Source organism: Rana temporaria, chromosome 1 (assembly GCF_905171775.1).
Source record: "Rana temporaria chromosome 1, aRanTem1.1, whole genome shotgun sequence".
In the NCBI taxonomy this organism is placed as follows: domain Eukaryota; kingdom Metazoa; phylum Chordata; class Amphibia; order Anura; family Ranidae; genus Rana; species Rana temporaria.
This window is the reverse complement of record NC_053489.1, coordinates 178,229,609-178,249,038: the sequence shown is the minus strand read 5'-3', so window position 1 is coordinate 178,249,038 and position 19,430 is coordinate 178,229,609. Positions and strand designations below refer to the sequence as shown.

Sequence of the window (19,430 nt, the reverse complement as noted above, 5' to 3'; positions counted from 1 at the left end):
GGATGTGCTTCTGCCTCTTGGAGAAGGGGTTTGCAACAACCGCTCTGCAGGTGGTCTGTCTGTCTGTTTTAATATATACAGGGTCAGGAGAAGGAGGAAAGTTCTTGCTTACACTAACCACTAACTTACATTAACCACTTGCTTACTGGGCACATATACCCCTCTCCTGCCCAGGTGAAATTTCAGCTTCCGGCACTGCGTCGCTTTAACCGACAATTGCGCGGTCGTGCAACGTGGTTCCCGAACAAAATTGACGTCCTTTTTTCCCCACAAGTACAGCTTTCTTTTGGTGGTATTTGATCACCTCTGCGGTTTTTATTTTTTGTGCTATAAACAAAAAAGAGCGACAATTTTGAAAACAAATACAATATTTTTTACTTGTTGCTATAATAAAATATGGCAAACAAATTTTTGTTCTCAGTTTAGGCCGATACGTATTCTTATACATATTTTTGGTAAAAAAAAAAAAAAATCGCAATAAGCGCAAAAGTTATAGCGCCTACTAAATAGGGGACAGAATTATTATTTTTTATTATTTTTTTTTTTACTAGAAATGGCGGCGATCTGATTTTTATTGGGACTGCGACGTTATGGCGGACACATCAGACACTTTTGACACATTTTTGGCGCCATTCACATTTATACTGCGATCAGTGCTATAAATATGCACTAATTACTGTATAAATGTGACTGGCATTGAAGGGGTTAACACTAGGGGGTGAGGAAGGGGTTAAATGTATTCCCTGCACTGTGTTCTAACTGTAGGTGGAGGGGGGGTGACTGGGGGAGGTGACCGATCTGTGTCCCTATGGGACAAGGGACACAGATCGGTCTCCTCTCCAGAGACAGGACGCTGTCTCTGTGTGAGCCGGCAATGAGAGATGATTTCATATGTTTACATATGAGATCATCTCTCATTGGCCGCACAGATCGCATCGCAAACGGCCACTCTGATTGGCCGTTCGCGGCAATCTGTAATTGGCTGTGTCCAAGGGACACGGCCAACGCAGAGTTACCCCGCTGCGTGCTCTGGAGCGCGCGCGGGGAACGCCCAAAGGGGCAGACGTCAATTGACGTCCAGTTGGATATTCAGATCCGCGCTGTAGCCGTCATTTGGCTATAGCGCGGGTCTCAAGAAGTTAAGGACTGTCACGCACTTTTACGTTGGCAGAATGGCACAGACAGGCAAATAGACGTAAATATATATCACTTTAAATTTGCCACCGTGTGGGCGTGTGCGCCCCCTGCCGCAAGCTCCGTGATCGGACCCTTTGATTTCCCTTCTAAAATGTTTTTTTTTTTCTTTGTTGAATTTCTCACTTCCTGTTCCTCCTCAGTAAGGTGTTTTGGCTGACTAACCACCGCTCAGATGATGGGGGGGGGGGGGGGGGGGGGGAAGCTTACTGAGGAGAAACAGGAAGTGAGAAATTAAGACAAAAAAAATAAACGAAGGGGGGAAAAAAAAGGTAGCTAGCTTAACCACTTCCTGACGGCCGTACGGCTGCAGTGTGGATCCCAATTGCCGGGAGGCTGTCTATACAAGGCCTCCAGCCACTGAGGGGCGCGCGTGCCTGGCGGCCGCCGGGCACCCGCGATCGCCGGTTACACAGACAAGGACGTGGATCTGTGTGTGAACACACACAGATCCACGTCCTGTCAGGGAGAGAGGAGACCGATTCTGTGTCCCTTGTACATAGGGACACAGAACGGTCACCCCCCTCAGTCAGTCCCCTCCCCCTACAGTTAGAACATTCACTAGGCTACACATTTAACCCCTTCCTCGCCCCCTAGTGTCAACCCCTTCCCTGCCAGTCACATACAGTAATTAGTGCATATTTATACCACTGATCGCTGTAAAAATGTAAATGGTGCCAAAAGTGTCCGACACGCATACTAGAGAACAAAATGGCGGTCGTTGCAATACTCTGTCGCACCGTATTTGCGCAGCGGTCTTACAAGCGCACTTTTTTTAATTAAAAAAATAAGACCACAGTAAAGTTAGCCCAATTTTTTTTTTTTTTATTGTGAAAGATTATGTTACGCCGAGTAAATTGATACCAAACATGTCACGCTTCAAAATTGCATCCGCTTGTGGAATGGCGACAAACTTTTACCCTTTAAAATCTCCATAGGCGACATTTAAAAAATTCTACAGGTTGCATGTTTTGAGTTACAGAGGAGGTCTAGGGCTAGAATTATTGCTCTCGCTCTACCAATCGCGGCGATACCTCACATGTGGTTTGAATACCGCTTACATATGTGGGCGCTACTCACGTAAAAAAAAAAAACACGGTGATCAAATACCACCAAACGAAAGCTCTATTTGTGGAAAAAAAGGAAGTCAATTTTGTTTGGGAGCCACGTCGCACAACTGTCAGTAAAGCACGCAGTGCCAAAACGCTAAAAGTGCGCTGGTCTTTGGGCAGCCAAATGGTTTGGGGCTGAAGTGGTTAAGCGTATACTTGCAAACAAAACCCAAACCATTCAGAACACATCTCCACTCAAAGAACATTTACTATACGTAGAGTGAAAGTACTATTAGCTGCATGTGCATGCCCTTCAAGAAAGACCTTTCAGACTGAGAAGAAGATTTTGCCTTGACCTAGCTATGAACCCGATAATCTGCAAACTGCCTGCTGTCAGACTCACACCGCCTGCACAGATTAATCAGATTCAGCCCAAAAATAGAGGTCAACCCTTCAACCACCTGCTCACTTCAACACAGGTTATCGTTACTAAAGAAAAACTGTATGCAGATATAGGAGATCCACATTTGACCACTTAAGCATTTATTACAACTATTTAAAAAACCTTTTAAAAAGCATCAGAATATGTCTTTATATTGGCATACAGAAATGTAATTCAGGACAGATTGGGGGGAGGAAGGGGCAGCCTTTCAAGTCAATCAGGAACTGCTGCACTGCACAGCGCTGTCAGTCTAACACAGAGACCTACTATTAGGCTGGGAGAGGTTCCCGTTTGGCTTTAACAAATAAATTCACCTTAAAAAAAAAAAAAAAAAAAAAACCTGTGCAATAATCTCACTGCATACAATATAAAGAATATAATCCCATCAGGGAACAATGAGGGACCAGTATAATCATAACTAGCATAACATTAAGTTAAACAATCCACTGGATATTTTACTAATCTTTACTACTAAGGGCCCTTTCACATGTGCGGATCTGTGTTAAAAACATCCGCTTGCTCAGCGGTGATCGCTTTGTTGATCCCCGCTGAGCCGGCGAATAAATTAGTCCGTCTCTGCACACTGTGCAGAAACGGACCGATCAGATCTCTGCTTTCCTCAATTGGAGGGGGGATCTGATGAAAACGGACCCTCTGTCAGTTTTCATCCGATCCGCTAGACAGATGGAAAATAGGGTTTCCATCCGTCTGGATTTAGTGGAGCGGGTCAGAGGACATGTCACCGCCGACATCCGTCGCTCCATAGAGATGTATGGAGCGTCCGTTCAGATGCACCCGATAATGGACAGGCGGATCTGAATGGTCTGCCCATGTGAAAGGGCACTAATGAATAACCCAAACACTGCTCATTGCTTCACTAATGTAGAGATCAGCTGAAAGGTACTTCAGAACAACCAGTTTTTTAATGAGTGCGTGTGCCCACCGTAAAGAGGTTTCCCACAAGGAAAATGGCAACAATATCCAAAATGGTGTACATAAGTATACTTACCTGTGTCCATGCTGCTTTTCTTTGTACATTTTAGGCCTGATTCACACAGGGTGTACTAAAGGTTATACCCATTAAGGGCTGCGTTTACATACACGGGGGATGCACAAGTGTTCCGTGCAACCATGACTACATCTCTAGTTTCCTCAGGGGAACCAGGAAGTGGACAAGAGGTTCTTCACCCTGTTTGAAAAAGATTACTATTCAGCAGCTACAAATACTGTGGCTGCTGACTTAAAGTGGTTGAAAACCATTTACAACCACTTTAACCTACAGGTAAGCCTAGATTAAGGCTTACCTGTAGGTGCAAGAAATATCGCCTAAACCTCCACGGTTTAGGAAATATATTTACTATAATCACTGGTGCCGTTGTGTCTATATAAACACTCCCCTGTCCAGGGATTCAGCACTGTCCTCACCAAGGCCGGTTCTATGCTGGCCTTTGGCAGCATGTTTACTGTGAGAAGCTGGCTGGGACGGCTTCCAGCGGCACAGACCGCTTACCACTGCACAAGCCAGGCTTTGTGAATGGTTCTCAGCCTTTGGGACCCAAGACGCGTCCTGGAAGGTTGCAGGTGGGGGTGTTGGGGTAGGGTTATAGAATTTCCAGTGGAATCACCTAGGTGATTTGGACAGAAGTGAAAGCAGGTACCCACCCCCTTCCAGAAGAAAAGGAGGGCGTAAAGCGGAACTTCGCCGTTATGGTGAAGTTCACCTTTAAGTGGAATTTATTTTAAAATAAATCATTTGATTTTACATCAACACAGAGTTATGCATGCTATTGTGATTTTTAGTAAAAGTCAGAAAAGGTCTGCATTAACAAAGTCTACATTGTTCCAGTAAGGCCCCAGTAGCTCCTGCTAAACGGACGTTCATAGGAAGTTGGGCACTTTTTTGAACTGCCCCTGAACTCATTCAATGTTATCTTACGTGACCATGTACACAGGTTCATTTACGGTGGTTTTTAGGCAGTTGCGTTTATAGTCCTTTCTTTGAAAAATTTGTTCAGACATCGAAGTTTCCAACATCCAGGCGCCAAACGCGGCTAAATGTGGTAACTCTCGTTTTGCGGCGTTTCATTTATAGGCGTTTTTGCCTATTTAATAAAATTTTTGAAAAATGCTGCAAAACACTGCTAAACAATGCATGTAAATGCGGCAAAACTGAAGTTTTAAACGTGGGTTACAATCTGTCAAGTTAAATCGTTCAGGAGAGGTTGTAAAAAACGTCCCGTGTACATGAAGCCTAATAAAGCACAGGGTATTTCCCATCTGTGATTACTGCAAGGGGCACTCTCAGACATCCTGCAAAATTGAATATTTCACAGAACCAACAGCAGCACTCCAATTGCACAATCGCCCTTCAGGAAAGCCCTGCAAGTGCTGATTGCTTCACAATCATTGAGGTCAGCCTTGGATGTACGGCCTCCTGAGAACAGCACTAAAAATGCCTAACATTTTGAATGCCAAATTGTCACATTTCAACCACTCATCTGTTCAGAAAAGCTTTAGGAAGAACCTGTACTGAAGGTTACAAAGTGAGAACAGAACTGAGCCATAGAAATTACAGAAGCCGCTAACGCCCTATCCCAAGGCTAGCAGACAAAATAGGAACACATCTGATTATAACAGAACAACTTGTTATGCCACAGAGTATAAACAAGAAATCACATTCAAATGAGTAGTTTTAAACAAGCCGTTTAATTAAATGCACATATTGTACGATTTTGTTACTGCATAGGGAAAATGGCAGCAAAGCACTCTTCCCTATGTAATTTACGGTAGAGGTTGCAAGGTATACAGTTATGGTTCAATCCCAGACAGGTGGCAACCCTATGTCAGAGTCATAGTCCACCCGAGACCTGGACACGTTGTTCACACCAGAATGTGGCTCTGGGCTCCATTTACTCAGCTTTGGGGGTGGGGAAGGAACAGAACTAGGAACAGTTTTGATGGATTCCTCTTCTACAGCAATCAGCCGGGGCATGAAATTCCTGGGAACCGCAGGAGAAGCATTACTCCTCTGCCCAAAAATCATCAAATGGCCCCGGCGGAGTGTTACTTGTCCTGTGGCCCCCGTCAATTAAAACTAAAGTCCTGTCCCCTCTTCTATACCACGCCGCTGGAGCTTTGAGATTGCCAGGAGCAACAGCACAAGGATTACTCCGCCGGGACCATGTGATGATTTTAGTGCAGAAGAGGAGTATTGCTGGTCGTGCCGTTCCCGGGAATTACATGCCCCAGTGGATTCCTGTAGAAGGTCAGGATTTTTCTTAAACCATTGCATATATGCCATGAATAGTGATGAAAATTACAAGAAGGGCTTAAGCCCAGGATTTAAATAGTCCAGTTTCTTCCCCAGGTGAGCAGAAGTATGTTTGTAATTGCTGCAGACAAGAGGTTAGCAGTGCCGTGAAGTAAGCATTTAGTCCTGTTCCTGCCCCCAGTTCCCTGCTCATTTGTTGGAAAATACAGGAATGCCTGAACAGCCTTAGGGCTCATTTACACGCTATACCCTCTGAAGAGCAATCCACAGTCTGATCACTCTTCACCGAGGATGGCGGTGGGGGCAGCAGTGACGAGCGATTGCCCCTCTTCTGCTGCCGACGTTGCTGGACTCCAGGACGGGTAAGTGTCCCAATATTAAAAAAGTCAGCAGCTGCAGTATTTGTAGCTGCTGGCTTTTAATATTTTTTTATGGCGGAGCTCTGCTTTAAAGCATGCATAACAGCACAGTGCTTGTGCCGTGTAATTGGCCCCTTGTTTAACCCAAAATACCTGGCTGATCCTGCCCTTGCCCCTGTAAACTGACCAAAATTTATCTGCTGAGCCCTGAAACCACCGCCCTGCTCTGTCCTCTGCCTCCCTGTACGCTCGAGACACTGACCATCCCTCCCCTTCTGCTGCAATAAAAACGTGTCCGAGTGTTTGAGCTATATCAAAAAATATGATGATTTGTACCCTATATCAGTTTCCTGGAGCTCACATGACTGCTCAGCTCCCTCTCCTCCCGACTGACGACCTCGGCCCGTCCCACTGTAGCCGTCAGCCTGGGAGAGGAGAGAGCCAGAGTCACGTGAGCACCGGGGGACGCTCTGATATAAGGTACAAATCTGCATCTTTTTTATATACAGTACAGACCAAAAGTTTGGACACACCTTCTCATTCAGAGTTTTCTTTATTTTCATGACTATGAAAATTGTAGATTCACACTGAAGGCATCAAAACTATGAATTAACACATGTGGAATTATACATAACAAAAAAGTGTGAAACTGAAAATATATTTCATATTCTAGGTTCTTCAAAGTAGCCACCTTTTGCTTTGATTACTGCTTGGCATTCTCTTGATGAGCTTCAAGAGGTAGTCACCTGGCGTAGCACCCCATCACTCTCCTTCTTGGTCAAATAGCCCTTACACAGCCTGGAGGTGTGTTTGGGGTCATTGTCCTGTTGAAAAATAAATGATGGTCCAACTAAACGCAAACCGGATGGAATAGCATGCCGCTGCAAGATGCTGTGGTAGCCATGCTGGTTCAGTATGCCTTCAATTTTGAATAAATCCCCAACAGTGTCACCAGCAAAGCACCCCCACACCATCACACCTCCTCCTCCATGCTTCACGGTGGGAACCAGGCATGTAGAGTCCATCCGTTCACCTTTTCTGCATCGCACAAAGACACGGGGGTTGGAACCAAAGATCTCAAGTTTGGACTCGTCAGACCAAAGCACAGATTTCCACTGGTCCAATGTTCATTCCTTGTGTTCTTTAGCCCAAACAAGTCTCTTCTGCTTGTTGCCTTTCCTTAGCAGTGGTTTCCTAACAGATAGTCACACAGTCTCCTCTTACCAGTCCTAGAGATGTGTCTGCTGCAAGAGGTGGAAGAACCTAGAATATGAAATCTATTTTCAGTTGTTTCACACTTTTTTGTTATGTATAATTCCACATGTGTTCATTCATAGTTTTGATGCCTTCAGTGTGAATCTACAATTTTCATAGTCACTCTTTGATTGAGACGGTGTGTCCAAACTTTTGGTCTGTACTGTAGCTCAGACACGTTATTTAACAGAGGGTATGGGATGAATAAATTAAAGTGGTTTAAAGAGGAACTGCAGTCTGCTCAAACAATTTGTAATAAAAACATGTTTGCCATTCTGAAGCTTCCCTCCAACCACTTTGCATATTTTATATATACTGTGATTCTGTACTTGCCAAACATGCTGCAGAAATCTCCCCCCACCAAGTCTGGCTGCATCCATTTTAATTGTGGGCAGCTGAAGCTGCTGCTTGTTCACTTCCTGGATTTAGACAGACACACACTTCCAGCTCTGCAGTACTCATTGACCCTCTTAGGACTCATCCCCTTCCCTTCATGGTAAACTCTCGTGAGAGCTGTGCATGAGGTCGTAATCCTAATGACAAATAGGAAGTGGGCTGCATAAGGCAGTTACTGGCAAAAAAAAATCTGCTTGCTGTGGAGGCATTTGGCAGGAGCTGGGCTGTTTTGTGCAAATCCATTACACAGAGTAGCAAAGTATGAAAGGATTGTGCTTTTTATTTATTTAAAAAGAGACACTTTAAAGAAGATTTTTCGATCTTACCAATTAATGTGCAGACAGGGTTAATCCCTTATATGGCCTGAATCAAATAACAGAATTGGCCTCGTGTATGAGTCATTGAACTTTTTTGGTCTTCACTGTGGAAAAATTCACAAGATAAAATAGAAAATACTTCTGTGACTCATTCCATATCTATTGTACCCCATTCCAGAGAAAAACTAACAAAAACAGCACTGTAGTTTATAATGACCCAAATCGTGTAAAGCCGTTGCAGTATATGGCTTTAGAATCCATTTATAGCCCAAGAAACCATTTGTTCACCCAGCAAACAAAACTACCGGCCAGGCCCACTTCCAAATACATAACCTCTACTACAAACAGTATGTGTCCTCTAACCCATTGTAACTAGTCTAACATGATTAATTATTATGGTTGTCCCCCCCCCCCCCTACTCTTCCTTTTTTATATGTTATTACCCTGATCCAATTTACAGGTTTACATCCGTGCTCATCTTTCATGTATTCAAGCTAATTCAAGTATTGGCTGGCCATACATTATACAATTTCTTTTTAGCCTAGGTTCACATTGGAGCGATTTGAGATAAAATCGCATGACAAGTCTCAGCCTATTGGCGGCAATGGCACTGTTCCAATCAGTGCGACACTGATTTTAAAAATTAGTTCCTGCACTACTTTTGCCGATTTCAGATGCGGCTTCAATAGACACTTGTGTATGAAGCCACACAGGCGTCTATCAAGTAGCACCTGAAATCGCGCTGACCTTGCTGCTTTGAAGCTGCGCTACTTCAAGTGAAATAGCGTAATTTTTAAAGTAGCATCAATGTGAACCAGGGCTTAGACTTACCAAAAACCATATAATAGGAGGCTAGAACCTTAACACCTTCAATTTGTATGCAACAAGGTAGGCCCTTGTATCAATGTAAATTGAATAGGAAGATTGTATAATGTATGGCCAGCTTTATTGTGTACATGCATTTGTGGTCATACATGCAATCTATACACTCTGCAAGACAGCAGAAGTATGACCCCCACATGGTTCAGAAATCCAGATTAGCTTGGAACCTGGAAAACTGGTGCTGCTGTGATGAGGTTTGATGAGCTTCAAACTATATGATGGGAACACGCAAGTCGCTGACAAAACAATCAGATGTAAATCTTATGTCGGTGAGCAGCAAGTAAAGGTAACCTTTAACCCCCCACTAAAACAAGCAGCTAAAGACACAGTGACATAAAGCAGATCTGCCTGAATGAAAAGCAGAAACATCTTAGCCAGGCCTCTAAAGCTGGCCACAGACTATCAAAACTTGGCTAGTTCAGTAGGAAACTGATGAATTTCGATCCATCTAGGGCAGGCTGGTTGTACTGAAAATTGATCTAACCTGTGGCTGAAGGAAAGAAAATGGCATAGCAATACTATGGGGGCACTCAAGCAGGCTCGCTCTCAAACCACGTTGTAGCTTGGCCCTGCCCCCCACTCTCTCCTCATTGGCTCTCTGGCTATGATGAACAGCAGCAGGAGCCCAATGGCTCTGGCTGCTGTGTGAGCCAATGAGGAGAGAGAGCGAAATAGACCCGGGAGAGCCACTGCTTTCATGCACACCGCTAGATCGAGATGGAGCTCAAGTAAGTAAAAGGAGGCTGAGGTGGCACAAGCTGTACACAGAAGTTTTTTTTACCTTAATCCATAGAATGCATTAACCACTTGCAGACCGCCCGCCATCATTGTACGTCGTTCCTCTTTCAGATAAGTGTTCTCCATGGCGAATTTACCGTGAGATCACTTTTAAAAATCGGGGGCACCCTGGTCATCTCTGCCACTTAGTGGAGCCCGTCGGTAGTGGCATGGACAATGTCATCCTTTCCTCCGTGAGGCTGGATGCTGAGAGAAAGATGGCCCCCACTCGACTCCATACAATTGGATGATGGAAGTGACATCAAATGTCACTTGCGCCCAATGGTCTTAAATGGGGATTTTTTTTGGCAAAAAATAAAATTACCTTTTTAAAAATTGCATTAAAGTGTAAATATGAGATCTGAGGTCATTTTAACCCAAGATATCACATTTAAGGAGGTCCTGTCATGCCAAACAAATTGGTTAAAAAGGACAGTGTAAAAATAAAAAGTAAAATAAATAAAAATAAAAGGAAATCATGTGGGCGGATGGGCATTCTTTATAAACTAAGTTGCAATTACCATGCATGGGGCGGTGGGATGGGGATGACTGGACATAATGTATGTGCACTATGATTTGGTGGAACTGGATGCTATGACATGTATGTAAAACTTGTTCTTTAATAAACTTGTTTCCGATTAAGAAAACAAACAAACAAAAAAAAAAAAAAAAAACCCAAGCACTGTGCATCTTTTTTTTTTTTAAATCTGCATTATGGTCAGTAATTTACACCTCACGTGCGAATGTGCACAAATGCCCAATTAAATATTGTGCAGAATGAGAGAATACGCTTTAAATGCATTTGCACAAAAGCATATATGCAAAAATATGTGTAAATATACAAAGAAAAAAACATCTGAAAAAAGTAGCTTAAAAATGGGAGCATCATGTGCAAGAGGCCTTCAAGTATATAGGAATGTGGCCTCTCTTGCTCGTTCCCAAGATAGACCATGGGATTTGTAGTCCCCCCCCCCCCCCCCAAATGTATAGCTTCTGTAAAAGGTGAAAAGCATAAAAGTTACTCTTTACCACAAAAACCAGAAGCCCATTAATACTTTACCCCACGCGTATAACTGCTCACACATTTGGTACTGTGTGGCAGCAAATAAAATGGGGATGATTTGTGGTTTTCATACAGCAGTGCACACGACCACAACTTGCATGTACAGGAGTGGGGGGGGGGGGGGGTTTCAGAAAGACATTACAAGGAGGCAAAAAAATTTTTTTGATTCATTGCCATTAGGGAGTGGGTGTTTATTTCTGGAGAATAAGGATATTATTCAGATCTTGGTTTTGCAGTAATATGCACTAAAATACATATTTATCATATGCTAATGTAATGCACAAATTGTGGTGCATTGCTGGGACATTCATTTTGAATGGCTCTCAAATGCATTACAACACAAGTATGCGGCATGCTGTGCCAGAGCTTTAAGTCTGATCATCCTAATGGAAGGCCAAGTGCTAAATGCTAGCAAGGCCACAAATCCAAATAATAATAAAAAAAAAAAATTGAACAAAAAATACACTGTCCATACGCGTGAACATTTAGATGTACTAAATATACCCACGTATAGACATGAAGTCTTACGTTAAAAAAAATGTAAAATAGCATTTCTCATATTAGGAAGGCATTCCCCAATTCATTTACAGCCTATTCACACTTGTCTGTTTTAATGCAGCATAAACTTAGGCATGCCAAATAAAAAATCCCATTCTTTCCTATGGGGTTAGTTCACATCTATGTGCTGTAGTGTAGTGTGAAAGTCAGTAAAACCTACATGTGTGCATTACTATAAGGCCTGCATGCACATGGAACAGAGTAAACCCAGTCTTATTTCACTACTGTATCAAATTTATAGTCAAAGAAAGGGCGATCATGTACCATCCTTGGGCATAAAGCCTCAAAGCTTAATTAAATCTAAAATGGTTGTAAACCCTTACATATACCCAGTGAAGTAACTGGCCTCTGGTGATACAGAGATTAATCAAATCCTCATATATTACTTGTTCCTGTTTTTTTTTTTTGCAGCCTTCACTTCTCTACATTCAATCAAGTTCAGAATTTATAAAAAAGCTGCTTTGAGCTGTCAGAAAAAAGGGGGTGGATAGCTAAAATTACACTCTGCAGAGCTCAGCAGGGGGAGCTCCGAGAGCTGACTGGAAGGAAAGGACACACCCCCCTCTCAGACAGCACAAAACAGAGCTCAGGCTGTCAATCTGCTGTAGGTCCCTCCCTTGTGTCTCCTTTTTCTTTTTGGTGCCAAGATAACGTGTCGAAAGAGTCTCATGCCGATAGAAAAAAACAGAGCAGCAGACAAAAATGACACTTTGTGCTCTTAATTGAGACAAGTATACACACACACACACACACACTATAGAGCAGGGCTCAAAAATGCAAGTCCTGAGCTACTAGCTAGTAAAGAGTTCGCCACCAGTTCCCCCACCCAAACGCTACCCTGCCCCTAAACACACTCTCATAAAATTATCTCATGAAATTATTTAAAATGTTTTAGTCATGAATCAGTGCCCATCAGTGCAGCCACAGGGGGGCAATCGGGGAGGGGAGCCGGCTGGATCACAGAGAGGGGATCTCCTGCTGTGACAGCTTGGATCTGAAATGCCAGCAGCCATTAAACATAGTCCCGCCTTCTGGACCAGTTGCTATGATAGACATCACACTACAATTTCCCGGCAGTGGACCAGATTGCCCATCATAAGAGCCGGTCCAGTAGGCAGGACTTTGACAGCGGCTGGCATTTCAGATTCACCCTCATCTAATTTCCACCAAATGTGAGCAAGGGGGCTGCCATAGAGGGATATGCTTTGTTCATATTTAATTTCTGAGCTGTACAACCACTTTAAATCCACGCAAAGGACAGCATTAGTCTGCAGACAGACTGATAGAAATAGCGGACAGGGTTTCTATTCTTCCCCCTCCTCTGCTAAAATAAAAGGTTTTTATTAGAGATGCACCAAAATATCAGTGGCCGGCCGAAACATCGGAAAAAATTGTGTTTCGGCATTTTGCTGATAGAGATAAAAGGTGCCGATTAAGGCGCATGCAATTTTGCTGCGATTACACTGCGCTTATGGTGCGTTTTTCATAGGTCATGCGACTCAAAACTGCAGCAACAAAAAAACACAGGTGCGTTATTGATGTGTTTTTTTTTTAACTGACCGAAAATGCAGCAAGCAAGATTTTCAACACAACAGAAGCACAACAAAACAGTGATGACACACACAAAATCAGGGATGCATTTTTCTAGAGCTTTTTCTTGCGCTAAAAAAGGTGCCGATAATGGCCAACAATAAATTCATATTCATTTAAATTTATGATATTAAAGCAGAGCTCCATCCAAAAATGGAGCTTGCGCTTTTTGGAACCCTCCGCTGTCATATTTGGCACCTTTCGGGGGGAGGGGGGGTGCAGATACCTGTCTAAGACAGGTATTTCCACCCACTTCCAGGAATACGGGACTGCGGCAGACACGTCTCTACCCGCAGCCCCCGCTGTCTTCTGGGAAACACACTGTTCTCAGGGGAGAGCAGGGACCAGTGACGGCGCGACGCGCTACTTGCGTATGCGCAGTAGAGAAGGGACTTCCCTTACCGAGGATGGCGGCGGGTGCAGCCGAGGGACGAGCGATTGCTCGTCCTCGGCTGACAACATCGTGGGCTCGCTGGACAGGTAAGTGTCCATTTATTAAAAGTCAGCAGCTGCAGTATTTGTAGCTGCTGGCCTTTTTAAAATAAACAAATAATTGGCGGAACCTCCGCTTTAAATTAAAAAGTTTAAATTATACAATTATATATAAAAACATTTTGTTATACTGCAATTTTTGGTTTCAGTGCATCCTAAATTTTCGGTGTCGGCACCAACATTTCCATTAGGTGCACCTGTAGTATTTAATGTCTGTTGCTATTGGAGAGTTCCTCTACATTCCAGTCTAATCAAATACAGGCATACCCCACTTTTAAGTACACAACGGGACCAGAGCATTGATGTAAAACGAAAATGTACTTAAAGTGAAGCAATGCCTTTTTTCACTTCTGGGCTGTAGTGGGGGTGCCAGGGGCTTTAGTGGGGGCATCAACGGAACACTCACATGTAAATAAGCTCATCTGATGCAAGGGGGGCCACTCCAATCCATCCCCCGGACATCGCGCTGTGCACAAAGGACAGTGCTATTGAGAGGCTGCATGGCATTCTGTGGCTGACAGGGAAGCCTGAGGGGATGTGATGTCACCGGAGGTGGGGAGGCAGCCAGGATACAGAAAGAGCACACTGGAACTGGGCAGGCTAAGTGCTCAGAACTTCAGTTCCGTCTAATGCGGGTGCACGGCGCGGAATATTTTTACTTGTGAGACACTTTACGTACACTCGCGGGCATGTCCGTACTCGCGAGTGTACGTAAAGTGAGTGTCCGTAAAGCGGGGTATGCCTGTACTGCAAGTAGAACAGGAAATGAGGGAACTCTAGCAGAGCCAAGGTAGCAGTAAAAACAGTCAGGGGTTCCAACTCTTCCCCACTATTCAAACAAACTAAAGATAAGAGCTGGTTCACAGCAATAACTTTAAGAAAGTGAGTGAGAGATCTATATGGATACATATTCCTGGCTTTGTTATTGTGTGTGACATGGCTACAGTGGACAATTTCTGTGGGTCTTTGAACACCGCGGGTTACATGTAGCAAAAATAACTGGAATGTGACAAACGTATATCCATGCTTCTATACCAGTCTAGACCTCAGTGTGACCTTGAGTATGGAAGGGCAGCAAAGTCTGCACTACCTTATGAACAGGTACATGTTTAGATGACGGTATTAACCCTTTGCAAGTCTAACATGGCTGTTACAACTTATCAGGGAGGATATGTATTCTACAAACATTCCCCTTCTAATAAGATAATGGAAACACACAGGTCACATGTTCAGCACACAGAAAAGTTTATTTTATATACACTGGCAAAGAAATCAATCCAGCAAAAACAAGGCTGGGGTAGGGTTTCATGCCAAAAGAGGTAGGGCACCATGTTTCCTCCAAGGGCAGAACAGCTTTCAAAGTCACCAGACCAAGGCAGGGAAATGCTCTGCATCCTGATTTTCATGCCATCAAAGCAAATGACCCCAACGGATGATTTGGAATGCAGTCCAATGTAAAATAAAAAGTGCTGCAGTATTTCTGAAACTGGCCACACCACCACTTAGGTAAAATCAAGTAAGCTCATCACACTACATATTGTATACAATTGTTTTGTAGATTTGGATAGAGTAGTAAGGGTTAAAGCACCTGTCAGTTTTTTGTTGCTTCCTGAATATAACTTCCTGTCCAAAGAGATGCAACAGGAAGCGGAGGAAAAAAGGAGAACTCCCCCCTTTATACCAAGCATCCCTACTAAAAGATTCCACCTTCCTCTTGCTCTAGAGAGCAATTGTGGCTTCCCCTATACAATCACAGACCACAATGAAAACTTGACATGGGGTCTAACTATTCCCTGATATGTGCAAAACTGAAAAAGTCTTTCTAAAGACGCAATGGTTTCCTAAGGGCACACCGGACCACATGTTAAAGTGTGCAAGTAATCCGGTGTTCACTGTGTGGGACGGCAAGGGCGCCGACTTACGTTGTTACAATGCAAGTCATGGTTTCTTTTTTTCCTACTTTATTGAAGTGTCACAAAATGACAATTCATTCACGTCTATGCACTGCAGCATGTTGTGGTGCGGCGGGCTCCGCGCAGGTGGGGGGAGAGAGGAGAAGAGGCAGCTCCGCAGAGGGGGGGGGAGAAGAGGCGGCTCCGCAGAGGTGGGGGGGGAGAGAAGAAGAGGCGGCTCCGCAGAGGTGGGGGGGAAGAGAAGAAGAGGCTGCTCCGCAGAGGGGCGGGGGAGAGAAGAAGAGGCTGCTCCGCAGAGGTGGGGGGGGGAGAAGAGGCGGCTCTGCAGAGGTGGGGGGGGGGGGGAGAGAGAGAAGAGGCGGCTCCGCAGAGGTGGGGGGGGGAAGAGAGAAGAGGCGGCTCCGCAGAGGTGGGGGGGGAGAGAGAGAGAGAGAGAGAGAGAGAGAGAGAGAGAGAGAGAGAGAGAGAGAAGAGGCGGCTCCGCAGGGGGGGGGGGAGAAGAGGCGGCTCCGCAGGGGGGGGGGGGGGGGGGAGAGGCGGCTCCGCAGAGGTGGGGGGGGGGAGAGAGAAGAGGCGGCTCCGCAGAGGTGGGGGGGGAGAGAGAAGAGGCGGCTCCGCAGGAGGTGGGGGGGGAGAGAGAAGAGGCGGCTCCGCAGGAGGTGGGGGGGGGGGGAGAGAAGAGGCGGCTCCGCAGAGGTGGGGGGAAGAGAGAGAGAAGAGGCGGCTCCGCAGAGAGGGGGGGGCTAGAGAAGAGGCAGCTCCGCAGAGGTGGGGGGGAGAGAAGAGGCGGCTCCGCAGAGGTGGGGGGGGGAGAGAGAAGAGGCGGCTCCGCAGAGGTGGGGGGGGGGAAGAGAGAGAGAAGAGGCGGCTCCGCAGAGGTGGGGGGGGGCTAGAGAAGAGGCAGCTCCGCAGAGGTGGGGGGGGAGAGAAGAGGCGGCTCCGCAGAGGTGGGGGGGGAGAGAAAGAGGCGGCTCTGCAGAGGTGGGGGGGGAGAGAGAGAGAGAGAGAAGAGGCGGCTCTGCAGAGGTGGGGGGGGGGGGAGAGAGAAGAGGCGGCTCCGCAGAGGTGGGGGGGGGGGGGAGAGAGAAGAGGCGGCTCCGCAGAGGTGGGGGGGGGAGAGAAGAGGCGGCTCCGCAGAGGTGGGGGGGGGGAGAGAAGAGGCGGCTCCGCAGAGGTGGGGGGGGGGGGGGAGAGAAAAGGCGGCTCCGCAGGAGGTGGGGGGGGGGAAGAGAGAGAGAAGAGGCGGCTCCGCAGAGAGGGGGGGCTAGAGAAGAGGCAGCTCCGCAGAGGTGGGGGGGAGAGAAGAGGCGGCTCCGCAGAGGTGGGGGGGAGAGAAGAGGCGGCTCCGCAGAGGTGGGGGGGGCTAGAGAAGAGGCAGCTCCGCAGAGGTGGGGGGGGGGAGAGAAAGAGGCAGCTCCGCAGAGGTGGGGGGGAGAGAAAGAGGCGGCTCTGCAGAGGGGGGGAGAGAGAGAGAAGAGGCGGCTCTGCAGAGGTGGGGGGGGGGAGAGAGAGAAGAGGCGGCTCCGCAGAGGTGGGGGGGGGGAGAGAGAGAAGAGGCGGCTCCGCAGAGGTGGGGGGGGGGAGAGAGAAGAGGCGGCTCCGCAGAGGTGGGGGGGGGGGGAGAGAAGAGGCGGCTCCGCAGAGGTGGGGGAGAGAAGAGGCGGCTCCGCAGAGGTGGGGTGGGGGGGGGGGAGAAGAGGCAGCTCCGCAGAGGTGGGGGGGGGGAGAGAAGAGGCGGCTCCGCAGAGGTGGGGGGGGGAAGGGGGGGAGAGAGAAGGGGCGGCTCCGCAGAGGTGGGGGGGGAAAGAAGGGGCGGCTCCGCAGAGGTGGGGGGGGAGAAGGGGCGGCTCCGCAGAGGTGGGGGGAAGGGGGAGAAGAGGCGGCTCCGCAGAGGTCGGATAGGTAGATTCTACCTGTGATAAGGGTACACTTGTAGAACACTCCAGGTCATGGTGTGGTGGTGTCCGGCCCTGCATACCTCACACACTGATGAGTACATGGCCACACTGGAAGTCCCAGCACCCCTGAGTGCCCGCTGGTACATGTAGTCCCCGTGCACTTACCCAGGACATCGGCGGTGCGGTGCCGGGCGATGAAGCAGGCGTCGTCCCCGTAGCACATGCCTTTCTTTAGGATCCCCTTCCTGGCATCCTTCCCGAAGCCGCAGCTGGCGGTCACCAGGCTGTAGTCCCGGGAGTCGGTCTGTGAGAGTCCTCCGAGCACCGCTCTGGCCACCAACCTGCCATAGGAGAGTACCGAGAACATGGCCCCGGCCGGCCACCTCTTCCCTCTCTCCTCCTTGTCCTCCTCCGTCTTCCTCAAGGGCACCTCGCTATCCCTGTGGCGCCAAGGCGCGGGTCCGTCCTCTTCCCGCAGCCCTCTCTGTCTCAGTTAGCTTGACCTTTCTCTCCGCACTCAGTGCCGGCTAACACGAGTCCGGCCGACCTCTACCGCCATCTTGGAGCGCACTGACACTCCGGAGGAAGGAGGTGACTGCAGCGAGGCACGTGACCGCGCCGACGTCGCTCCTCCGTCACCAGGATTCCCCGCAGTGGCTAGCTGTGTATGGGGGGGGAGTTCTTGTGACGTCAGCGGGTAGTAGAGGATCCCTGGACACATCTCCACACACCTAGCTCCGCAGTCTACCCAACTAATCAGAAACCAGGACTAGGCTAGCATGTGCAAAGGGAAATCAAAATGGCAGTTAGGCCCAGTCCACACAAGTGTATGAGGCTGCGTCCAGTGTAAAATCTGTTGTATCTCCACTTCCAGGCAGCCCAGGTACTACATATAGCCATAGGGCTGTCTTTAAAGCGGGGGTTCACCCTATGAACGAAAAAAAGTTTTTTTTTTATTGTACCATAAAATCAGGCATTGTAGCGCGAGCTACAGTATGCCTGTCCCGATTTTTTTACCCCCGTACTCACCTTGTACTCGTAGATCGAAGCTACCGGGGAATGGGCGTGCCTATGGAGACGGAGGATGATTGACGGCCGGCTCTGGCGCGTCACGCTTCTCCGGAAATAGCCGAAATAGGCTTGGCTCTTCACGTTGCCTGCGCATAGCCTGTGCGCAGGCGCCGTGAAGAGCCGAGACCTACTCCAGCTGTCTTCGGGGAGAGTGACGTGCCAGGGCCGGTCGTCAATCATCCTCCCTCTCCCTAGGCACGCCCATTCCCCGCGGGAGCCGAAATCTTTATCGTACAGGTACACAGTGAGTACGGGGGTAAAAAAATCAGGACAGGCATACTGTAGCTCGCGCTACAATGCCTGTCTCGATGGAAAAATGATGCAAGTGAGGGTGAACTACCGCTTTAAAAAAATAAATAGCAGATGGACTCAAAATTAGTTTACTGCAGCAGATCATGCAGTGATTGCAATTCTTTGCCAGAGGTTACAGCCTATCCTTACCGCTCAGTGGTTGGTTGCTAGAGGTTACAACACATCATTTCTGCTTCCCGCTTGCTTCACTGATTGGTTGCTATAGGTTAATGCACATCATTACCACTCACTGAGCAGTGGAGCAATCCCAAATAATTGAGCAAGTAAAGCGGCACATTAATACACATACTACAGAAGAGGGTCAGAGACTGTGGACATACTACAGGAGAGGCTCAGAGACTGCGGACATACTGCAGGAGATTACCAGACTGCGGACATACTTCACGATTTTACCAGACTGCGGACATACTGTAGGAGATTACCAGTCTGCAGACATACTGCACGATATTACCAGACTGCGGACATACTGTAGGAGATTACCAGTCTGCAGACATACTGCACGATATTACCAGACTGCGGACATACTGTAGGAGATTACCAGTCTGCGGACACACTGCACGATATTACCAGACTGCGGACATATTGTAGG

The 19,430-nt window shown here is 47.2% G+C and overlaps 1 protein-coding gene across 1 annotated transcript in view; it reads right to left on the bottom strand.

Moving 5' to 3' along the window:
• PPTC7 (protein phosphatase targeting COQ7) overlaps positions 1-18,083 on the bottom strand; it is a 55,905-nt gene extending 37,822 nt beyond the window's left edge. Inside the window, exon 1 of the mRNA XM_040346640.1 lies at positions 17,624-18,083. Coding sequence (XP_040202574.1) covers positions 17,624-17,825 — 202 coding nt within the window. The 5' untranslated portion in view covers positions 17,826-18,083. The remainder of the gene's footprint in view (positions 1-17,623) is intronic.
• Positions 18,084-19,430: the final 1,347 nt, after the last annotated feature.